At 38.1% G+C, this 24165-nt stretch overlaps 3 protein-coding genes and 2 long non-coding RNA genes across 5 annotated transcripts; 3 read left to right on the top strand and 2 right to left on the bottom strand.

The window, feature by feature from the left end:
* Positions 1-24: 24 nt before the first annotated feature.
* Positions 25-5708, top strand: LOC131782729 (monocarboxylate transporter 12-like). The gene is made up of 4 exons (XM_059099466.2): positions 25-464; positions 1490-2082; positions 2930-3299; positions 4158-5708. Exons 1-4 carry the CDS (start codon positions 275-277, stop codon positions 4322-4324), a joined length of 1320 nt encoding a protein of 439 aa, XP_058955449.2. The 5' UTR covers positions 25-274; the 3' UTR covers positions 4325-5708.
* Positions 5709-5817: 109 nt separating this feature from the next.
* On the bottom strand, positions 5818-7848 carry LOC131782739 (uncharacterized). The gene is made up of 2 exons (XR_009340059.2): positions 7528-7848; positions 5818-5989 (listed from the first exon to the last, which is right to left on the bottom strand). It is a non-coding gene; the product is annotated as an uncharacterized lncRNA (long non-coding RNA).
* A 102-nt stretch (positions 7849-7950) lies between these two features.
* On the top strand, positions 7951-14717 carry LOC131782534 (chitobiosyldiphosphodolichol beta-mannosyltransferase-like). The gene is made up of 15 exons (XM_059099277.2): positions 7951-8281; positions 8986-9066; positions 9480-9586; positions 9703-9854; positions 10501-10590; positions 10835-10901; positions 11504-11553; positions 11642-11763; positions 12047-12085; positions 12533-12595; positions 12700-12810; positions 13260-13321; positions 13420-13472; positions 14095-14170; positions 14517-14717. The coding sequence occupies exons 1-15, from the start codon at positions 8083-8085 to the stop codon at positions 14646-14648; spliced, it is 1404 nt and encodes a 467-aa protein (XP_058955260.2). The 5' UTR covers positions 7951-8082; the 3' UTR covers positions 14649-14717.
* On the bottom strand, positions 10776-22186 carry LOC131782543 (uncharacterized). Its single transcript, XR_009340045.2, has 4 exons — positions 22052-22186; positions 13271-13371; positions 12632-12708; positions 10776-12127 (listed from the first exon to the last, which is right to left on the bottom strand). It is a non-coding gene; the product is annotated as an uncharacterized lncRNA (long non-coding RNA).
* On the top strand, positions 18742-23678 carry LOC131782525 (fascin). The gene is made up of 2 exons (XM_059099265.2): positions 18742-19720; positions 22074-23678. Exons 1-2 carry the CDS (start codon positions 18913-18915, stop codon positions 22739-22741), a joined length of 1476 nt encoding a protein of 491 aa, XP_058955248.1. The 5' UTR covers positions 18742-18912; the 3' UTR covers positions 22742-23678.
* The last annotated feature ends 487 nt before the right edge of the window (positions 23679-24165 follow it).

Below are 24165 nucleotides of genomic sequence, written 5' to 3'. Positions count from 1 at the left end.
ACAACCCGAGAGTAAGCATTATACCCCCTCGGGACTAAAAGCGTCTCACACAGAGTCAGGTGTCAGGCTGTACTGAATAATTACGAAAATCAAAAATATATTCATTTTTCCAAAGATTTTTCCTGCAGGGTTTGGAACTGGCCAACACTGGCTAATATGCAGAGTAATCGCGTCATATGATGAGACCATGACCTTGTCTCTGCGTGACTTTTATTCATTAATTCAAGGAACGAGTCTGTATTCCGTGCTTTACAATTGATTGTAAATCTTTATTATGTTTTCCTGTGCTGTCTGTAAAATATTTCGTGATGGTCACCCATCGCACAAAAGGGAAAGCTTCTGGGCTTGGATTGTTTGCTTCGCCGCTGCAACGAATCTGGCTTTCACCACTGGATTGGTTTATAGTTTTGGAGTGCTCTTGCCGATATTCATGGATCATTTTAAAGAAAGCCGAGAACGTACAGGTAATCTAATGATTTAACTAGACATGTAATTTTTTAAAGTTTACAATCTCTCGAGACGCTGATTTAATTTGCATCGATGGCATAGGTAGCCCATATGGCATAGGTTGCCATACGACTGCTTCGTACCTCTTACGTAACAACAGTAATATAAGGGTTTTGTATAGGGAAAATAACTACATTTAGATACCTTTTCGAAATTTCTCTTCAAATGAATAGTCGAACCCACTCCCGTATTTTACTTCTTTGTCTCCGGTCTGATTTACGTGGAAAAGAGTGGCCTTGGATCGTCTGAAAACCTAGTTTTTCATTTGACTACGTAATTATGGCGATTTCTAGAATGTCACGCAAGCCTCCGTTACGTTACTTAACGAAAAACAGTTGCGATTGAGGCAAAGAATACCGGAGCCAAATACGACAAATACCAACTTGGACAAAAGTTAAGAACAGCAGAGAGCCAGGCAAATTTGTGAAATTATGGTATAGTAAGGGGTATACTAACACTGATTGTAGACGACGAACGTAACAAATTTAACTCGATGAACAGCTAGGAGGTAGCGTTAGCACGAGGCTGCCATGTGACTACTCAATGCCTCTTTAGATCAGATATGAGCGGCCGTCACCACCAAAAATACAAGGATGTCAAATAGGTCAGCAAATACAAAGCTGGTTTAAGCACAGCTGCAGGATAGAATAGCTAATAAATGAATGGCATGGCCAAATTATAAACGGTTTAGTTTTCCTTCATGAAATAAAGTTGGTTAAGTTGAAAAGCAGGGATTGCTCGTAGTCTAGTCAGATATTTAAAAAGCCTTCGAGAGGTAACCCCGGCTTGCTTTGATCAAAATTAAGGTCGATACAAATTGGTTCTGTGTTGAATAAGACGTTGAGAAAGAGTACTTATTTCCATTCTCAGATGGCCAAATACTTATGTGTTCGGTCCTTGCACGTATTTTTTTTATCAGGTTTATTTTGGATGTTATGAAATACCTATATGAGGAAACTATCATTGTTGTCTTCCTTTCTAGCCTGGGTTGGTTCGCTACCTATCGCCCTGGTGCCGTTCTTTTCCATATTTGCAAGCTCCTTAGCCAACCGATTTGGCTGCCGAACGGTGTCTGTGACGGGATGTATGGCATTTGCGCTCAGTTTAGTGACAGCTTCATTGGCTAAGAACTTGACCGTCTTGTACGTAGCCTTTAGCGTTATTGGGATTGGGGCTAGTTGTGCATTAGTGTCAGGTTTAGTAATGGTTCGAAAATGTTTTGACAAACGCGAAGCATTTGCTCTTGGAATCGTTTCAACGGGGCAAGGCTTGGGAACAATGGTTCTCAGCCAAGTTCTTCAATATCTTACTGACGCTGTCGGCTGGAGAAGTACATTGCGGATCATGGCAGCTGCTTTAGTTTTAAACGCATTGCTTGCTTTGCTTTTTGATTCTAAAGTGGACACAGAAAACTCTGAGAGCGGGGAACAGCTTTCAAGTGAAGAGGATGGACAGAGAAGAAAGTCCAAACGATTCACATTCCATTGCTCCGTATGGAAAGTTCCCAGTGTTATTGCGCTTACAATCACAGGAGTGTTCTTTATGTTTGGTCGTTCTATAATCTATGTGCTTGTGGTAGGTAGCTCTACACCTCTTACTAATCGAATGCGAGATCCGAATATGTGCGTGTCCGAATATTGACCAGGTGAGGTCAAGATGGATATTGGCCGAGTTCTTTACGCAAAAAATACGAGGCTTATATACAGCTATTTTGACCGAAAGCTTGGTCAATAATAGATTATTACATAACAAAAATATTTTGCTTTATTACTAATCAAGAATAACTTGCTTATTTCGAGAGCCAGGAAAAAAAGACACGTGTTTGTAGCACAATAAACCCTCTAGATTCGTTTATGTTTCATTTTGTTTTGACTGCCTTCTGCCGCTATTTGCAACTCCATCGTCGACATTGTCCAAAAATAACCAACTCTATAAGTCCCCTCCATTCTTAATGTATTCTACACTTTTTTTGAGCAGCGGGCGGGCTAAGCCTGGAGAGTATAAATAGAGATTTCTCATTTGTTGGCAATACTGCCAACCGTATGGAAACAAACATGAGGCGATATTCAGCAATGTTATCGTTGCTTAGAGAGAAAAGAAAAACATTTCTACTAAGAAGCAGCTTAGGTAGTTTGTTCAAATTGCGAGATACACGAGATGTTAGTAGCAACTGACAAAAAAGTTTAAGTAAAAGTTTAAGCTTTATGGTGATTGAAAAAGAATCAGAAGCGGTTGAGTTTATGGATGGTTGAACCCCACGTGCGGAGTTGACACTGAGGGAGTAGATGGTGAAGTGGAGAGGCAAAACAAGGGGAGGATAAAGCGCTCAAGGACTCCCCTCCCCTCCCCCCTGTTAACTTGGGGGGACAAGTTATCATCTTTCACTTTTACTGTTGTCTCGCACTTTGTTTTACATTCTCAGGTGAAATACTCCGTAGATCGTGGGATGTCTTCTGCAGCGTCGTCAAGGCTCGTTCTTTTTATGGGAATCAATATTGTTCTTGGCCGATTTGTGAGTGGCTTTCTGTGCTCCATCAAACGACTCGATAACTGGTTTATTTTACAAGGCATGGCAATCACAAACGGCGTCTCGACAATGCTCCTTGCCTTGGCTAACAGCTACGAATGGTTAGTCGCATATTCCGTTATATTCGGGTTTTGTGACGGGGCAATGGGTGTATTGGTTAACATCATAGCTCTGACATGCGTAGATCCCTCTAAAGCAGGTTCAGCCTTTGGTAACGTTTTGCTGGCGACGTCCGTGGTGACATTAGTTGGACCTCCTCTGTCAGGTATGGACAATACTATGAAAAGAAATTGAGAGACAACCACGGCTCTTGAATTTATATTTTAAGTCCTTTAAAGTGCAAGTTCGTGTCATAAAAACGCAAATTGCATAAATTGACACTTTAAATCCACTATAAAATTCCGGCTTCTTGCTTAGCTGGGCTGTTCCTCTCAAATGTCTCATAGATCGCTTCTCTTTTCAGAATTTCCAGAAATACGCCCGCACTGTGTCACTATTTTCGTCGATGTAGACGTGTCTCTTTATTCTGTGTCAAAACATCTAGGCAGTAGAAGAGCTACACGTAATTATCATCAGTTTGTGGGAGAAAAAACGCTCTGAGTCTTAAAATAACTCGAATATTATACCCGTTAGGAAAAGGCCAAGCCTGCTTGAGTGAGGAATTTGAGCTGGAACTATCAAGTTTTTCTAACAGAATAGACGTGTTTTGTCTTCTAATATGGAGATGTTTAAACGTAAAAAGTTCACTTTCTCGAACAGATGGCTCAGAAGGAAAGGTCTACAAGAAAGTCACGGTCGCTAATCTTGCTTTGTGCGAAAAGAATGGACGATCAAATCCAGCACTTGGTGGGGCATTTTTACACAGTTTTGGCCTCGGAGGCGGGAATTTAAACGAACCAATCTTGAAAAGGTCAAATGCACGGAGGGTTACCCGGAAGGGGATGTAGAAGCTTCAAATTGATGACGCACAATTCATGAACTGTTCCATTACAATCTCTAATTGCAAGCATGACACGTTTATTATCCCAGTAATTATCACTGAGGTCGGGTCGCTGATAAACAATTATATTCGAGAATCTTGTCAGAGCTTTGATTATAATGGGTTGATGAATTTTACTCTTAGGTTTTACCGTCGACAAACTTGGTACATATGGGCCTGCATTCTTCATGGCTGGCGGTGCTCTTATTGTAGCTTCGTTTACTCCATGGATACTGTGCTGTCTTAGAGACAGGAAAACTGAAAAGATTGAAGTATCTCTTGAAGGCTATGATGATGGAACCGATACTTGAAGCACTTGCACTTGAAGGAGGATAGCTGTCATCACGAGCCTGGCTTGGAGGAGATAACACCAGTTTCCGCAGTCCGCAGTCAACAATGAATTGTTCATGTAAATGAGTTTACAGATAGTCACATTGTTAAGGGGCGCTGGTGTTGGTGTGATGGGTTTGCAGTCCACTCAATTTCCAAAAATAAAATTATGAATTCCAGTTGATTGAAGCTGGAATGACATCAAATACTATCTCGCACCAAAGCTAAAATGCTTCAAACGAACGTTAAGAATCATACAAGTGATCACAATAATACTCAAAAGAGAGTGTGGATATTTCCCGAGATTTTATCCAATGCGTGAAGTCGTCAAATTCATGTCTTTCTGGGCAACAGGAGCAAAGCATCATCTGTTCATTTTGATTACAATACTAGCCCTTTGACCTTTAAGAGTGACTAGCGTCTAATTTCTCCTTAAAATATCACTTTTGGGTAATTAAAATGAAGGAAATGATCACCTACCAGAAAAGTTCTCAGTTTTGAGCGTGCATAACTTCTGCTCGACGCTGAGATTGTCAAGATGATTGTAAATTAAGTGGGCTTTGTTCTCCAGTTACATACCCTCGTGCGCTCCGCGCAAGTCTTTGAACAGCTCACTACTTAGAGAGTGCACGAATGTATCTCACAAACCCGCTGAAGGCCATAATATTCTGTCCAGATAGAAAGGCAAGCAAAAGCATATACTCCGTTGTCCGTGCAGTTGGGATATCCATTCCTTCTTCTACTAGTGCGCCTTGGGCTTTAAAGTCAGTCCAGTGGGATACGCAACTCGAATACGAAATCTTGTTTAGCCTTGTGGCCGTGCATCTCTTCGTTTATTTGACACACCGGCAATTAAGATGACAAGCTTGAGTAAAACCGTAAGATGTCTTCTGCTCAGCGCTTAGATAGTGTATCAAAATAGGCATGAAGTGTGTTCTGTTTCAGTTGCATACACACATGCAAGGAAATCAAGCAAAATGCAGCCACGGTTCATTACAATTGATTTAGGTTAAAAATCACCCAGATGAATCACTTTATTTCAAGTGATGGAAGAGGGAGAGGAGAAGGACGAGGAGAAAAAAGGATTAAAAGCTCGAGACAATGGAGAGAGTACATAAGGTTACTTTAAATGGATTAGAGAGCTTGAAAATAACTGCATTCAATTGCAAATTAACAGAGGGGTATCAGATTAAAAACTTTTCCTTTTGCTTCTAAAGCTTAAATTGTAGATGAATGCAAACAGAGCGAGGTCAAAGCAAACAGCATATAAGATTACCTGAATGGAGTATTAAACTGCATATTTAACAAAGGGGTCTCAGTTTGGAAACTTACGAAGTAAAACTTACAAAAGAAAATAAAACTTCTGCTTTCACTGCTTAAGTTGAGGACATTAATCTATTGACTTGCCACCCTAAATGTAGGAATAGAACCCAGATGACAACCCTGGGTTGTTTGAGACATTTTCTCACAACACTGAAAATAAGGATTTTATTCTCACAAATTGCCTGATTACAACAACTGTCCAGTCCAACTTATTGAATGTTTTCTTCCCTGGTCATCACATAAAACTGTTCCTTGTGACAGAAACACCCAGGAGATAACTTGCTGCAATCTTGTTTAGTGATACTTCCTCCAACTGGAATGGGCTATGGGAAAATAAAAAGTAAACACATTTTCAAAAAGGTCAACATTCAAGCACAGAAAAACTCTGAAATGATTATTCTGCTCAAGCACAGTCACAGTAGATTGTTATTTTGGGGAGCTCCTAAATTCCACGATGAGCATTTCTTACATAACTCTTTAACCCCTAACAATACCAAAATCACATGTAAAGGTCACAAGAAAAAAAGGAAATGATCACCGATGATAGAAGCTCTTGATTGTTAAACAAATTCTCCTTGTCAGCACCTTAGGAAATGTATTGAGAACAGTATGGAGAATATGTCTACTAATGTTAGGGTGTAAGGGGATAAAGGAAACTTGATTTTCTAAGCCCTCATTTTCAGCAAATTCTAGCTAGTTCAAACCAAAACTGACTTCCCTTCTCTTACCAAACACTAGTAATTCACCCCAAGTTTTAGACATTGGAATAATCCTAGACCATTTCCTTACTCTCTGAGGTTTTAGAAATAGGATTCCAAAGTACATTTCCCTGATCAAAAAGTAGTCACATTTTTCCAAAGGAATTGTCACAGAGTTAGTTTGGGCAATGTCATTTACCAATCATTTTCCATAGATATTTTATCATTTCTAAGATCCAGGGCTGTTAATAATACATGTATGAGTTTTCAAGAGACAAAAACGTTTGGTTTCCCCCTTGTTTTAAGAGAAAGCAATTTTTTGTATTGTCACTATTATTTTCCTATGCTCTGTTTAACCCTTAGACTCCCAAGATCTGATTGTTAACTCTCCCCTTTAGCTGCTACACATTTCCTTGTAAATTAGTAATGAGAAATTGGTGCTAGATCAAGATAGCAGCTTCTACCTTATAAGTTTGAATATTCACATTACCTGTTTGCTGAATAATGTATGGATATTGTAGGGAGAAGTTTTTATGTTAATCACTTCTGGGAGTTAAAGGGTTAGTCATATTTTCAGTCTTTGTCCTAAGTCACTCATGAAAGTAACAGGTTGGTACACTAGGGATCACCCAAAATATTTTTCTCCTGGTCTTAAGTCAGTCCAATACATATGATTGTGTGCTTTCAACTAAACTTTCCTTTCCACAAAATCCACTTAAGATTACCAAAACTACTTCACTTCCATTCTTTTAAAGTGTCTAATGGTGGATAGAAATTATTACTAACTTAAGGATGCATTACGATCTATTTGAGAAATAACCCAGGTCAGACAGTCCCTGAGATAAAAGTAGGTAAGTTTCTTAAGAAACTGTGATGCTGCGTCGGTGGGAGAGTATAACAGGGTAATTTAGTATTATCAACTGAGTTCATGACGTAAATTGGCCACCGTTAAGATTTTAAAAGCTAACGCTTCGACCGTTAGCCCTTCGTGAGAGCGATTGGGAATCACTCGCTCGAAACGTCAGCTTCTAAACTCTTTACGGTGACCAATTTACGTTATCAACTCAGTTGAAAATACTAAGTCCCTGATACAGTTAAGTAAACAACCCAAACATACAGTGAAGCAGCGGAAAATGTACACCAGACTCTACAAACAAGCTCACCTTTAATGTGGGGATACTCCATGTAATAATTAATGGCCATGGCAGCAATGCAAACATGAATAAACGGAGTCAATCTGGCGTTCTTGACTTGAACGTACTTGGCTCTGTAGCTGTTCCAAATCCTGCACCATCCTAGCCACAAATGATCAGATCCTTTGGATAAGTTTTTGGTCAAATAATCTGGCACGTTGCGCAGTTTTGTGTCTCTCAAATTGGACATCGTTTGCGTGAAGTTTCACCCTTACAAATCCTACAACTCGTCAGTAGTTTTTATTCACAACTCGGATCAAGCTGATGGAAGTGATGTTGGGTTTGTGAGCAAGAATGATTATGGGTTATGCTATCCCATGGCCCCTTGGTTTTCCAACCTTTGATGAGTGTCTGCTGACCACAAATGTTCGTGTATCTATTTGTTGAAGGAGACGACGCGACCAATGAGTGATCGTTCAACGATGAAGTTGTGAGCCATTAAGATCACTAATTAGTCACCACAATTTATTTAAAAGAACGAAACAGTTTCTTTTCTATTGACTAACCTATCAATAATCAATTAAGATGTATATAGCGACGGTTTTGACGGGTATTACTGTCGTGATCGTACTTGTAGCATATTGGTTAAGGGGCCGAAAAGACCCTTCTAAGCCAAGAATTTGTGTCCTAGTGCTCGGAGATATCGGCAGAAGTCCTCGTATGCAGTATCATGCTCTTTCTTGTGCAAAAGCAGGCTTTCGGGTGGATATGGTCGGATTTGGAGGTATGAAATGATACTTGCTTCATGAAAAGTATGCTTGGGGTGGGGTGGGGGGTTTGGTATTCAGACAGTGGTGGGGTGCGCTAATATTTAATTGCTCGAGGGGTGTTTTAGGCCTGTTGGAAGGTGAAAAGTATTGGTTCGTACATTTTTGTGATGTATTTTACAATGTATGATGGTGAGCATTGTTGTTTTCTTTTAAGACTCTTACGAACTGCATCATACATAGTTTAATATCCTCTCTGTGAACCTTTAAAAAGGGATTTAAGAAATTCTTGATCAATTTCCAAGAGAGTAATGGAAACTACAGGGTACATCTTTAGATGGCATATTTGTTTTTACACAAACATTTCTGTACATCTATTCAGTCAGTATCTAATGGTGGGATTAATTCACTTATGGGTTAGATTCTTGAGTCTTGGAATCCACCTTTCACTACTCCTAAGACTGTAGAATCTCAATATTTTTACTTCATAAGGGAATGGAAATGGGTTTTAATTGATTATTAAAGAGTTTTAGGGAAGCCATTGTTAGTTTCAATTATCTAGAGTTTTAGTAAACTTAGTTTTTGTGTTTTCAGTATTAAATTATTTTCTTCTCAGTTCACCAGTGTAAGAGTGCTAGACATTGTGGCATGCATACTTTTAAAAATTTCTTAGCTTCTAGAGGGGTTTTATAATCGTGTTCTTTGCCTCTGTACTATTCAGGGTCTAATCCAATAAAGGAACTAGCAGAGAGTGAAAAAGTTGTAATCAAGACATTGCCAGAATTTCCTGAATCTCTGAGAGGTATAGAGTTGCCCAATGCTATCCTAGAAATATTTAAGAATGGTCCACAACAAGGGAAGCGATAGGCCTATGGGTCAAGAACTCTTTGAATTAGACTCTGAGTTTTTACCCCACAACAGACAAAATACAAAATGCACCCCAATGCACTTTGCAGCAGTATGTTATATTCCATGTCCTCACATACATAGCTTGAAATCTGACATGAGAATTCCCTTTATACCATGTCCCCCTTGGAATTGTCAGCCTGGTATTCCTTATAGTCTTGTGTGGTTAATGGGAGTGAGGAAATACTGAGGTATGAGAGTCGTGATTACAGAGTATAAATTATGCTAATTGTACTCTATTACTTTTTCTTATTAATGATGCACATGTTAAATAACTTTTAACACCATTTCATTCTGGATAATTTGTAGGTTTGCCCAAGTTGCTGTTTTATGCCTTGAAAGCAATCATTCAGTTTTTCCAACTCTTTGTAACACTTCTAAGCTGTGGCTCACAATGTACCCATTTGTTAGTTCAGGTAACTGAATAACTTTCTAAAATAGTTCCAATAACTGTGTTAATTTGTTGATTAATAACTGTCTTCCATCATTATTGTGACAGAATAGTAATAATGATGTTCTGTTTAATGTATAGAATCCTCCAGCCATCCCCTCCCTGGCAGCAGCGTGGTTTGTGAGTCTCCTTTGTGGAAGCAAATTTGTCATTGATTGGCATAACTATGGGTTTACAATCTTGGCTCTGGGAGTGAAGAATACTGAACACCCTCTTGTAAAGGTAGCTAAATGGTAGGTTTTTCTGTGCAAGGCTGTGGGATTAGGAAAGGGAACCCAGATAAAAACTCGGGGCAAAGGACTAGAGAGAAATCAGCTCAGGAAAAATTGGATTACAATATTATCAATTAAAATAACAATGATAATTAAGTTGTGTAGCAATATAGTTGAAGTGAAATCATTTGCTCAACTAAGACCCAGTTGATAGAAGGGGGAAGTATGGCAACAAAACAGATAGCAAAAAAGTTATGGTACACTACACTGTTTACAGCTTGTCAAGTGCAAACTTTGCTTTTTACCTTTAAGGTAAACTGTGGTAAGGTAAAAATTATTTTAAGACCAAAATACAACAGAATGATTTCACAGATTGATGGCTAATAACATTACACCTACTTGACAAGATCATGAGGAATTGATGAAAATGTTCCCCCCCCCTTGACTTTCCACCCAACCCAGGAGTATGTCGAATGATCATTAGGAAAGGGGGGGGGGGGGGAGACAGAATTTGTATATGTTGGTATCATAGCTAACATAAGGATATGAACTGTTCAAATGGTATGAAAGTTTTGTAAATTTTTCACAGAATACAATGTCTCTCTCAAAGGGCCTATTTATGATTTCATTGTTTCAATGTATTGCCTTCCTTTTCAACTGTATGCAGGTATGAGTTCTTTTTTGGAGGTATGTCATCAATTAACCTGTGTGTCACTCAGGCAATGCAGAGAGACTTGTGGGAAAAATATGAAATAAGGTCTGTAATTGTTACGTGATCAAATAAGTAAATTTTACCACAAATTAAATGAATAAAATTAATAAGTAATGAAAAACTGGTAAATATCTAGTTTGAAACAATCCAAAGCTGCATCTAAAAATATGCATGTGAAGCCAATATAGATACATATTTAAACATATATAAATATTTATGTATATGTATGTTTTTAAATAAATTTATATGCATGTAGAAAATAGCCCAAAACTTTTTTCTTTTTCTGTAGGGCACACACTTTGTATGATCGGCCTCCATTGCGGTTTCATGAAATGGATCTTTCTACACAACATCAAGTGGGTAATTTGAACAAGTTTTTAATAGACTAAAATATATTTATATGTTCAGGAAGTAAAGGTTAAGATTCCGAGTAAGTTACCTGCCAGCAGGAAGGAACAATGGAAATTAAATAATTTGGTAAAAACCCTGGCTGTCAACAAGACAAAGTAGGCATGGGTTTGTCAATGCCTAACTGGTTAACCCTTTAAACCCAAATAGTGACTAGCATTGAATTTCTTCTCACAATATCACCCCTGAATCACACATTAGGGTCATGAGAATAAAGGAGATGATCACCAACTTAAGATGCTTTTGATCAGTAAACAAATTCTCCTTGTCAGCACCTTAGGAAATGTATAAAGAATAGTATGGAGAATATGCATGATGACATTAGGGTTTAAAGGCTTAAAATAAACAAGGCAGTTGTACATAAGTCTCAGACATAGTTTACATTACTTTACCTAACAAGAAGTAATGTATGATTAGCCAATCAATCACATCAGTCATATATCAAACTTCATGCAAACTTTCCTCATGCTATCTACCATGCCCTTTGGATTAGACTGGATATTGTGTGTCTGGATTGCTTATGTTGATATCTAAATACATTACCTTCCAGCTTTTTCTAAAGCTTTCCAAGGAATATGAAGTTTTCAGTGCACCAGAAAGGTATAGTCATTTTTTTTCTTATTTCTGTTTCCACATGTAAGTTCTGTTTTTTTAATCAATTAACATGAATGCTTGCTCTTCTTGGAAGTCCTTCAGAATTCAAGAATGATGTAACTTCTATGACAGCATTCACCATTCAGTTAAAAGATGGAAGAATTCTTTTCAGACAACAGAGGCCTGCTCTCCTAGTCAGCAGCACAAGTTGGACAGGTAATCATTAAAATCCTTATTGACTAAGAAAAAAAATTCTTTAAATTGTTTTCTGAGAAGCAATGCTTATGACAGTAACTCTCAAGTACAGGATGTGCTTGTTTGTTGTAATACAGAGAGCCATTGGCTCACTGGCTAAAGTACTAAATGAACATATAGTTGATTTTATAATTTTGGGATTGTTTGTTAGCTGTACCTCAAAATATAACTGATGCATACTGTTGTCTTCATTAGTCACAATGTTGTGTTGTAACTCACAACACTTTTTTTAAAATATTTATAGAAGATGAAGACTTCTCAATTCTACTGGATTCTCTTGAAGGTAAGAACCACCAGGAACTTTAAAACCTCTTGATCTGTTTTACTGAGGAAAATAAATGTACATGTATTTAACAAATTAGATATTTTCTTTAAATGATCTTGGGGTAAACAGCATTACTGAATAGAGCATAACATCATGGGAAGTTAGCAGAAAGGATGTTGTGCTTTAGAAGACGAAGGAACTAAGGATTTCCACCACCATTCTGTCTCCTTTCTAGTCTTTCCTGTGAAATCATATTGAATTTCATACCTTTCCCTTCCTTCTACCCATTTACTATTTTGGGATCCCTCTTCCCATTATCAAGTACATGTTTCTTAATTGGAGCTAAATAGAACTAAGTGGAGGCCTGTAAAGCTTATTCACAAGTTTGGAAGATATACATCAAAAGGAATTTTCTGAAAAATTATAATCACTGATTAATTTCAAATTATTTTTTTTATCAAATAGAGTATGAGAAGGTTATAAGTGGGGACCAAGCATCCCTTCCTTCTATAGTTTGTGCCATAACTGGTGAGTGCTGGGTAAATAAAGTTCCAATCAGATTACCAGTTAAATCAATCCAGCAGTACGAAAGACTAATTGCACCTCTGTGTTTGCTTTGTTCTCTTTAACAGGCAAGGGACCTTTAAAGGAATATTATCAAACAATAATTAGTAAAAAGAACTTTAAACATGTAAAAATATGCACTCCATGGCTTGAGCCAGAAGACTACCCACGCCTGTTAGGTGAGTGCTTAAGTTGACCCTGTAATTCACCATTGTCTTAACGCCCAAGATCTGGTTGTTAATTCTCCCCTCTAGTTGTTACATATCTCCTTGTTAATTAGTTATGAGGATTAGATGTTAGATCTAGATAACCTGTTAAGTTTAAGTATTCTCACTACCTGTTTGCCAGTTAATGTAAGGATATTTTAGAGAGAACTTACATGTTAATCACTTCTGGGAGTTAAAGGATGAAGCACCCCCCTGAACTCGTCTCACAGGGGAGTGACTCTTTGTTTGTGCTTTTTATTTGTTAAATTCCTGTACAGATTGCAAATTAATATATCTATATAAATATCTCACACAGTTCTATGGCATTTTTTCTCTGTTGGATAAATTACACTGTTCCTAAATATTCAGCACATTTCATTCTAACTGACTAACCAACTTTGAATTTTATAACTTATTTGAAGGTTCAGCTGACCTTGGTGTGTGTCTGCACAAGTCATCATCAGGTTTAGATTTGCCAATGAAGGTTAGCCAGTCAGTTGTTCAATATTCCTCTTTATTTCTTTACAGTCATACCTAAAAAGTTGATTATTAAATCCTTATTTGTGTATTGTCAATTGCCAGGTTGTGGACATGTTTGGTTGTGGCTTGCCTGTGTGTGCTATACATTTTGAGTGGTAAGCAATGTACAAATATTTACAATTATATAATAAGCTCAGTTATGCACGCATTCTGATTGGTTCTCACTTATGGTCTATTGGAGGACAGACGTATAGATAACGTCATCATTAAAACTTTTTTTAATTCTTTATTATATAAATCAAATAGATTCCAAGTTACTGAACAGACGCACGGCAACTTGGAATCTATTTGTTAGTTGGTTAATTACCGGGCACCTATTAATCATTTGATCGTGCAGTACTCAGTTAATTTATAAGGCAATCAATATTAACTAGTGTTATAATGAAGGACATAAAGACAAAAAAAAATGTGACTCATAGGAATGGCAAGTGTGGTATATTTGGGAAAAGAAATTGGCATGTACACGTACTATGTATTACAACGTGCTGCGTGAAAGTTTTCGTAAACGGTAAAGTGAAGAACAGCTCTCCTCCAATGACTGTCTGTAAACTTTTGCCTGACAGTGTTATCGACTGAGTATTAACGGGATGCCAGGAAAACGTATAGTTTACCGAAATTTGCCTGTTGCAATGATTACCCTTTGTTAAGTAAGCCTACTCCTCTAACATTTAGTGAGACCAGCGTAAGATAACCAGACAATTTTCGCCTTCATTTCAGCTTACACGAGTTGGTCAAACATGAAGAGAATGGTCTGATATTCCGCGACAGTATGGAGCTAACTCAACAACTAAAAGTAAGGTTCAAAATTCGGCCTTGTTTGTTAAAATCAGAACCTCAGCCTATTCCTGTTATATGGCTCATTTATCTTCCATAATGTGTTGTTGATATTGTTGATAAGGAAATACTTATTTTGATTTTCCCTTTTTTTTCCAAAAAACGATGATTGAAAGGAACTATGTTTTTCGGAAAGTGATGGAGAACATCATCCAACATACGCTTGGGGTTACACTCTGATACCATGCATACACTTATGAATAAACTTCCATGAGACGCATCGTCGAGAAAGTCCGTTCTTAAAATCACAAAAATAAGTGAAGAGAACTGTCATCTGATAGTGTTTCTGTTGTTTTGAATTTCAGAAACTCTTTCGAGGTTTTCCGCTGAGCAAGCCATTACTCACTAGTTTCAGAGAGAACTTAGCAAGTTTCCAAAGGACGAGATGGGATGCGAGTTGGAAAAAAATTGTCCTGCCATTGCTAAAAGAGAAATGAAACATGTTCAAATGTTTCCTTAAATTCATCTCAATTAATAAAATTCAGTATAAATTATTTCTTGAAGACTGTGCATTATCGTATGGCTACGGATCTGAGAAAAGTTGCTATACTAATCGATGTTTCGTTGTTGATTTGAATCCGCCGTTCACACTTAGTTTAGGCTACCATTTTGGTGCGAAAGAGATGTCTTGAGGTTGCAGGCTCCTGCATGCTGTGTTATTTTGCGGTTAACGGGAACCTCTCTCTTTAAATCCTTTGTTGAGACCCTGCCTTTCTCCGCGTTTCCATGCCACTGCACTGTTGTTGGAGTCCCCAAGGGATATGTTCTATGAACGTCATGTGACTAAACCCACGCCCACGTCTAGCTAGAGTAGAGAGATTTAGATCCGGGTTTGCGTGAAACGTGAACGGCAAAAAATACCACGTAGCTATTTTCCACGTTTGCCGTTCATCGTTTGCCATTTCTGGGCGTTTGCCGTTTGGCGTAAACGTGGATCTAAGTCTCTAATTTATCTAGTGACTTTCCGTCGTGCCTATTGGAATCGAAAGCCAGTAAACTAGAGAAGCACTCCTCTCGCCTGCGTAGCTGGTTTAATTGGATGAGAGGCTTAAGCTGCAAAGTACACACAAAACCGCCAGCTAAGCAGCTAAGCATTCCACTTGTCGATAACTCATACAGCGCCTTGAAAGGAACCTCGTATTGGAGCATTTTTTGTAGAGAAATATTTGTAGTACTTTTTTTCTTTCTATGACCAGGAGATATCCAAAATGGAGTTATTCAGACGAAATTCGATATCGGAAGGACAGTTACTAATGATCATAAAAACTGTGTCGTCTACAGCTGACGAAAATGAGAAAAAACATTCGCCCCTAGATGAATGAATGGAAAAACAAATTTGGAGCTTATCGTGCCTGTAAAACTTTATGTCTAATCAAAATTGTAGATAAGTAAATAACTTGGGTAACTTCTAATATCAATGCCATAAACGGTGCCGGGCATTAAGCCACTGTCAACTTCTAATCGTTCTCCTGCTGCGGGAGCTGCCACACATGGCGCGATCAGCGTCTACAGTACTGTAAAAAGAGGCTTACTGGTATTTCTCTTAATACCTTTTGTCCCTGAAAAATTTGAAACTCTTAAGGACTTAGGAGAATCTTACGTTGAGAGCAAAACCCAACAGAAGACTCGTCAAAACAAAGCAAAGGCGTGTTACGTGTATTAGCTGCGCTAGTCGGCTTTCACACTATGTGACTGGATTATGGCAAGGAATGTTAACCACACCTGTGTCGACCTATCACGATCAACGATGCCATCCATCGTAACTGGTGGGAACAAAATGCCTCTTCAAACGAAGAATAAGGCCTTATGTGTTAATCTCTCAAAGAAGTTAATACGATCTTCCGTTGACACAAAATGTAGAATGCTAATTTTTTTTACCACCTTCGACAACGGCGACTTCAGTTTTTAACACTGTTGGAGTTCGTGCCCTGCACTGGCCTGGCTACTGAGCCAAGCCCCCCCCCCCCCCCCTAAAAAAAACCTGTTTTCCATTTTCCTTTTGATTTCCTAGTGTTTGATGAACCGAAGGAAAATTTTCCTCCATGAAAAAACCATGAAGTGTGACTCGCAGTTTTCCTTCCCCGCCTGTGATGACAAAATTCCTATGGTGAACTCAATTCCTAAATCCGTCTGAAATAAGGAAGGAACAGTGGCTTGAAACAACAGGCACAGTTAGCATCAAACTCGCAGTTGAAAAGGAATCAATTATGCAATGCTCTGCATGCAACGACAATCATTACACTTCTAACTGAAAAAGTAAACACGTCATATGAGCAATTTCTTCTGACAACATGAAAGTAGTCAGCTTTAATTTGATCCCCTGGAAAGTTTGCTGTAACCAGATGGAGTGATTATTATTCTCTAATCGATATTGATGTACTTGAAACATATATTTTCAGTTTGATCACTGGCTTACAATCTTGAACTGAAATCGTTCCCAGTTATTTAAAGCTTCAGTTTCCTAAGGCCTTTAATTCTTAACAAAGCTTATTTCCTCTTGATTGGCAAGATATCTTGTTCTAAAAATAAATACTGTCAAAGATGTTCTTGATCACACTCTAACCCAGTTTAAATTAGCAAATCTAATTTCCTGTTACAAAACTCCTACAAAAATTTGTTTCACTACGAGTGAACGCTGTTGCAGCTGCAGATTAAAAATTTTCAGACTAAACCAAAAACCGGAAAATGTCTAAAATCATACAGCCTTCAGAGTAAATTTAATGAAAAGTTATATTACACACTACTATTTCGGATATCAGTAATTTTCCATCGTTGAAGTAAATGTTTCTGTGCTTTCCGGGATCAGAAACAGTTTTATCAGTCGGTTGTTGTAATACCATTCGTTCGCAAAAATTCGACGAAAAGATCCCATTTTTGTTCCCAAGACAGGTGCAGGCAAATGAATGCCGAGTTCTAACCAAATTCAAATTACCACTCGGTTTAAAATGCCGAAGATTCTCGCAAGATCACGAGGAATTCGTGCATTCTAGCGTAGCAGGATCCGACCGAATATCAGGGAAAAAATGAAGTCATTAAAAGCTGAAAACACACTTTACTGCATACATTAAAAGCTAGATAAGATACACTGAAAATTTAAGCGACAGGCAGACAATCTCTTTATCATGAAGAGAGGAAACGAATATTTAACTGTAGAAAAATCAACCTTCTCATAAAACGACAGTGAAATTATTCCCTGACAATTATTATTAGCAGTTTCGGTGTAATTTCTGTATTTCCTTAGTTTGCACAAAAACGAAACAGCCACTAAACGTCGAGTTGTGTTACCATGGCGTCCAACCACATGAAGGCTGATTAAAGTCAGAAGTAAATTTGGCAACCTGAATAAACGAAAAAAAAAATGACAAAAGAACCATGACGAATCATTTAAACAGAAAGAAAAATATCGCTGACGCTACAGGATGTGATTCGTTGAAAATATAGCTCTCCAAAGAAAAAGATTTTGTCGGGAAAAAAAAACAAAACAAAAAAAAATATACTGGTGTAGAAAACCGTATATCGAGTCCATCGATATTCACTACGTTACATGTTGTACACGATCATTGAGGGCCCATTACTTGAACCTCATCAAGGAATCTTTTAGTTTTTGGATTTCTGTATATGGTGAGATTCTTGGTATTTGAAAATAAATATTTTTCCTTAATTGTGCGGAATGATAAAAATAAGGTCTGTTGGTGTTGCAACATGAATATACGCTCGACCTCCCAGAACGCCAACATAGGACCGAAAGGAGACTACTGTCTCCAATATACCGTAACTGTGTTAGTGCTGAAACTATATCATACTACGAGGAAAATACTCCAGTGAACTGAGAAAAATTTGTCTTTCGCAGACGCGTTTTGGCTCCCTGCGTTAAGGAACAATTTTAATAATACTATCCTTATAAAAGACAGGTGTCGGCGACTCTTCTAACAAATGAAGTATACTTCCATGCAGTAGACCAGTTTTGAAAACTATAATCAACGAGGTAACATAAGAATGACAAAACAATGCACCCCGATTGCCACTGCGGGCGTCCAATTAACGATAACAATATGACGAGCCGTGAGCGATATTTTTGATTAAGAAGTTCGTGACTTTTTAATGTGTGTAATGGCATATCTGTCACGGTTTCCATTGTAGGAGTTGACAAAGCCATCTATCAGCGGTTAAATGCACTGATGGCGGTCTAGTTATTCTTCTTTTTCTCGAGTACGTGCAGGAACGAAAAAAACACAGGTCAAGGCGCGGCGACGGAAATGCTACGTATGCAAGACTTTTGAGGCTCCAACCACGGGGTTTAAGGGATCGAAAGTTTGTAATTTTAAAAAGAAAACAAACTAACCGCAGTTTTGTTCAAATCAGCTTGCAAGACTAAGATGACGAAGATCGTCCCAACCACACGCTGTCACATAAATGATGTATGTCATGCCACTAGCGAATGGCTTCATTACAATGAAAAGCAAATCAGTAAGAGGGCGTCAACTGATCGTTTCCTCCAGGCCTGGCCCCTCAGTCTACATAGCTACACATTTCACAATAGAGTGTGATCACACGTTGCTCTCTCCTCTCAAGTTCGGACGCATCCTTGATCGCTCGCTGATTTTTCTCGCGTCTTGCCCCGATTGGAATAGTCACTAAAGGTGTTTACCCAACGTTGACAGCGTTTTCCGAGTAGTAAATTCGACCCCTTTTGAAAATATCATGGCTCCTAAAACGTTTAAGTGGACTCTAGGACTCTTGAACAACGCCAGTAAGAAATATCTCACGCTCGAGACATTCGGTTTCAAGCTGAACGTCGACGGAGTTTCAATGAAGAAGAAGCAAATATGGACGCTGGAACAAGACCAAGGCAGTGATATCTGTTATTTTCGGAGTCACTTGAACCGGTACTTGTCTGCTGATCCGAAAGGCAACGTGAAGTGTGAAGAAGAAGAGCGTACAGAAGAAACGAAATTCACGGTGGAGACGCAAGCCAGCGGAAACTGGGCGATAAAGAGCGTCTACGGCGCATACTTCGGAGGATCGGGTGATCAGCTGAAATGCGTGGCTAAACCATCAGCAACAGAGCTCTGGTCGATTCAGCTCGCAATGCACCCGCAAATCAATGTGATGAGCTCGCGAAGGACACGCTACGCGCATCTCGACACCAAAACCGAGACCATAACAGCCACAGAGGTTATTCCATGGGGAGCAGACGCTATGCTTACCCTCGAGTTCGACGAAATCCAGGGAAAGTACGCTTTTGTAGCCAGCAATAAAATGTACCTGAACAGCGATGGCTCTCTAAATGAAGACCCTAGCAAAAAGAGTCTGTTCACCATTGAGTTTCACGAGGGGGAGGTGGCCTTCCGAACGGACAAAGGCAATTATCTAGCAGCGGTGGGAACAGGTAAAATCCAAGCCGGGAAAAATACTACCGTCGGAAAAGACGAGCTATTTGTTATTCAAGACAGCCCGCCGCAGGTTTCATTCATCGGCCAACGAGACCGACGACTATCGATTCATCAAGGTATGTATGGCTTGTTGTGGTTGAGTACAAGTAAAGCTTGGTTTATTTATTGTTCAAACACGAAACTTTTCACCGATGTCGACGAGTCATCGATAGTAGCGACGTCGATGTGATTTTCATTCACCAAAATGCAAATTTTCCTCTGTTTGCCGATAAATCAACAGGTTTTAAGTTGCTTTGTTTCGAGTCCTCTATTTGTTTATTGTGAGAGCCGAGTTGAAAAGCAAAGATAAATGGATTTGAGATCGATAAACTTAAACACGTGCAACACGACTCTCGGAGAAAAATAGAAAAAGCTTTCGAGCGAAAAATGCCATGAAATGGTGGTCATTCTTGACTTGAGTTTCAACTCGAGAAAAAAAATACAACAAAGCTAAACTTAGATCAAGAAATATTAATAATGAAAAAAATTCCCAACTGGATTTGGTTGCCGACTGTGTCCTACACAGGGCCCTTGCGGCAACTGTGTTCATAATAGTTTGGCACCATTTAAACAATGGAACAATAAAATCGTTGTGGTCTCGTGAATGAAAAATCATACCAATAACTTTTTCAAAGGCAAACCGAGAACGAGGTGAATTTGAGAAGGAAGGGAGGTTCTTAAGAAAGTTGCATGGGCGAGTTGGTGGAATCTTGACAAGTATTTCCGCGCAGTAGAGTCAGCTGATTCATGTGGCGCTTAATTGATTGATATTGATCAAGCGTTCAATCAATAGTTATTTGTCACGAAATCTCTTTTTTAAAAGGTAACAATAGTCATAACCTCTTCGATTGGATACGGCTCGTTTCATCGCAAGGAAAAACATTCAATTTCCTTGTAGCGATCAAAATTTTAAAAAAAAGAAAGAAAAAGAAGAGGACGGCAATCCACAGCTTTTACTCTCATATATCTATTTTGTTGCCACTCAGACGTCCGACGGTCGCCTCTCGCTCAAAGAGTTTCAAATGTTTGCTGTAGAAACTGTTGTTCAGATCGGTGTTTTCATTTGCGGAAACTTATTGCACTTAACTTAATAAAACAAGAAACATTCTTAGCATCGAATTCTAGGAGAAACATAGCATGATGATGGCGATGAAATTATCGAACGAGCTGAAAACTGAAATTTTCTCAAAAGATAACCCAGCAAGACAGTGGATGATGAGATTGGGCCGAAGCAAAATTCTCTTTTGTTTGGTATTTTGCCCTCTTTAAAATGTTCAATTTTTCGGTCGAATTCTGTGTAATTTATTACCTTAAAAGGTAATATAGGAAGTGTGAAGCCTTAACTCAATAAGAGATCCTGACATTAAATAATAATGTTATCCTTTTTGTTATGATAATTACCAGCGATAACAGTTGTACAGCCTGAAAGGTGTTTCGTGGTAATATCAGTCACTGTATATAAAGTAAGAATATATCCAACTGGAATGTTGTGGATTTTTGAATTGTTAAACAATGCTCAAAACTTATCAGTTCTCATCTGTTTAAATTATGTGCGGTATGGCGGGTCATGAGGTTTGTGTTCAAGAGCATTGTTTGGTTGTCAAAGACTTAATATTTGTCACAACAGGAGTGGAAATGTAAAATCAGCTTATCTTGATACGAAAAAAGCTATTTAATACAAAATATCCTTAATATGCAACATTTGGAGAAAAAATTATTATACTGCCTTATCTTGATCTTTAGAAAACAAAATATATCCTTTCAATTTAATTGAAATGTCTTCAGTTTAAAGTTCTGGAATCATTGAAATAAAGTTTTTTGTGTGCCCTTGGCAAGATTTCCTGTGCTGTTAAAACATATTCAAAGGCTAAGTCATTGACAGATTAAAGCCTAGGTCATGAACTTTCATACAAAGACACCTTAATTTGTTGTGCTTTTGAGACACCTAATGTTCCTCTTTGTGGAAACTGATAAGAAAAAGTTTGCCTAGGGGAGCTAACAAGTGCTCAGGTTATGTCTCGACCTGTCGTTCTCTGACTGGGCAAAGCTATGCTGTATAGAAGCTGTTTTGCACGTGATGCACTTACACCTAAACAGAATGTGCATTACAACAATTTTCTATGGAGTCTTGCAAATAATCCAGGATCCTATGGCTCTTGTATTACACTCAAGTCTTTTACAATAACTACTCAACCTTTCAGGTTCAAAGCTAAACCTTAGTGCAACTGTGTCACTTGCATATTTCCACACCTCACACTGCTCATACTTATTTTGCTCATTTCCCTTGAGTTCCCAGCAGCTTGTTGCAACGTTTACAATGATTTAGGTCTGCTGAATTTCTGATTACTTTGGATTCATGGCACTTAATATAAAGGTGCTCTGACTAAATGAATAGACTTACACTGTACCTTCAAACTTGCCCTTTAATAGGAATGGATGTGATCCTTAGTCGTCGTGATGAACTTGAGGACACTGAGATATTCCAGTTAGAATTTGACAAGGCCAGTGACAAGGGACGGGTAGCAGTACGTGGAACCAATGGCAAATACTGGAACCTAGGCGAGAAGGGCATGACAGCATCAGCAGAAGCACCAGGAGATAACTGCTGGTTTGAGCTGGAATGGCATGGCAAACAGATTGTTTTCAAAGCTGGAAATGGGAAGTACATCACAGGCAAGGACAATGGTCATCTTATCGAGGGCAGCGATGAAATTGACCAGGAGAGAGGGTTTCATGTGCCAGAGCTGGTCAACAGACCCATGCTGGTGCTGCGTGGTGAACATGGCTTTGTTGGAGTGAAATCTGGAAAAGATTTATTAGAGAGCAATCATTCTAAATATGATGTGTTCCTTGTGACGTGCAAGAATGGCCTGTACAAGATCCATACCGACTCTGGTAAGTACTGGTGCTGTGATGAGAAAGGCAACGTAATGTTGGCAAATGACGAAGCTGGTGCCCATGAGTACAGTATTGAACTTCCTAAGTACAACAGAATGGCAATAAAAGCTGCTAATGGACTTTACATTGAGGGCCACCAGAATGGATCCTTTTGTGCCACAGGAAAGTCGCTTGGAAAAAACAGTTTATGGGAGTACTAAACTGCAGCAGTTGTAGAATTAATTAATAATTTTCAAACTTAGAGGACAATATTTTTTAACCAAGTAAATTGGAAGCATAACAAATCATTTCCAAAAAAATCCTTAAAGAAGCAAATTTAACTAATTTCTTCTTAGTCTTTGATGATATAGTTATTACACTGTAATTTTATCATAAGAAGGCTGATTAAGATCACTTCTGAGTTTCATTGAAGACCAGAAGAATTAACATAACAAAAAGGTTAGAATGTTACTGCTACATGAAGCTCAGTAACATCTGTTTTCAACATTAAAAAGTAACATCTTCAATCAAAGTATGCAATAAGCTAAACATTGAAGCCATTGTTATTTTTACTATCATTATTATTGTTGTTATCATTATTAGTTTGTTTACAATTAAATTCACTCAATGGGGCAAAAAATTTTTTGCTGGTTAATGACCTGAATTTCTCAATGTCAAGTCAGAATCCATATTAGAAAAACAAAACAAAAACAAGAAAACATTAAATGACAAAAAAGTTAAACATTATATTACCAAAATTCATTTATTTAGGTGGCAAAGAGTGAAGAGAAACGGTGAAGTTTTGCCAATTATTGGATAAGGTCAGAGAGTACCTCTACTGGCAATTTACAGTCTCAAAAAAAATACTAGACAAGAAGTGTGCATTCACTTAACTTACAAACCAGATCCCTAGACTAAGAGAGAACAGTATGCAAAAATTACTTTAAGAATACTTGTTAAATTAATCACAGTACTATCTATCTTACAGAAGATCAAGTTAGTATTTTTGGGTTTAAATGTCAAGGAGCAAATTCCCTACATCAAAAATTGTCTCTTCACAAAATGAAGACTACTTACAAAAAAATTGAAATGGTGAAGTTGTAAACCCTGCTGTTGTTTTGAACTATGAATAAAACTGTTACATCCCTTTATCACTAATTTCCCTTGGTATTTTCATGTGTATTGATTATTTCCCACTCAAAATAACTTGTAATGCTTGGTTAACATGACACATTCTGGCCTTTTGTTCTCTAGAGTTATTTTGGCAGGAAACCCTCAAAAATTTGCAACAGGTAATTTCTACTGTATGTGTCGCAAAATTCCTTTTGTTACATGCATTATGTTTCAGCAATTTAAGTTCCAGAAGCTTGCCGTTCAGTCTACATTTTTAGCCTCCCAGCATGTTTTAACCTTGCACACAAATTTTTTTTAGATGCAACTTTTCACTTTGAAGTAAGTAATATCACTTCCTGTCATGCCAAGCAGTACCCTTCCACTACCTAAGGTCAAAACATTTGAAAGCAGAAGGCACATAAGAAATAGGTGCTAGGTAATAATAGGTTCCATGTTATTTCCTCAGATTATAAAAAAAAAGAGGCAAAGAACTTTTAAGTTAAAATACCCCACACATTCTACAAAGTTTGTA

The sequence above is a fragment of the Pocillopora verrucosa genome, chromosome 8 (genome assembly GCF_036669915.1).
Source record: "Pocillopora verrucosa isolate sample1 chromosome 8, ASM3666991v2, whole genome shotgun sequence".
Classification (NCBI taxonomy): domain Eukaryota; kingdom Metazoa; phylum Cnidaria; class Anthozoa; order Scleractinia; family Pocilloporidae; genus Pocillopora; species Pocillopora verrucosa.
Note: the sequence above shows the minus strand (reverse complement) of the source record. Positions and strands in the feature narration are given on the sequence as shown.

Bases quoted from the DNA above. Each gene is read 5' to 3' on its own strand.
- LOC131782729 (XM_059099466.2), top strand. From the start codon at position 275: ATGTTTTCCTGTGCTGTCTGTAAAATATTTCGTGATGGTCACCCATCG. The intron at 465-1,489 runs GTAATCTAATGA...CTTCCTTTCTAG, and splicing joins AGAAAGCCGAGAACGTACAG to CCTGGGTTGGTTCGCTACCT. The intron at 3,300-4,157 runs GTATGGACAATA...TTTTACTCTTAG, and splicing joins AGTTGGACCTCCTCTGTCAG to GTTTTACCGTCGACAAACTT.
- LOC131782534 (XM_059099277.2), top strand. From the start codon at position 8,083: ATGTATATAGCGACGGTTTTGACGGGTATTACTGTCGTGATCGTACTT. The intron at 12,596-12,699 runs GTGAGTGCTGGG...TCTCTTTAACAG, and splicing joins TATAGTTTGTGCCATAACTG to GCAAGGGACCTTTAAAGGAA. The intron at 14,171-14,516 runs GTAAGGTTCAAA...TTTGAATTTCAG, and splicing joins AGCTAACTCAACAACTAAAA to AAACTCTTTCGAGGTTTTCC.
- LOC131782525 (XM_059099265.2), top strand. From the start codon at position 18,913: ATGGCTCCTAAAACGTTTAAGTGGACTCTAGGACTCTTGAACAACGCC. The intron at 19,721-22,073 runs GTATGTATGGCT...GCCCTTTAATAG, and splicing joins ACGACTATCGATTCATCAAG to GAATGGATGTGATCCTTAGT.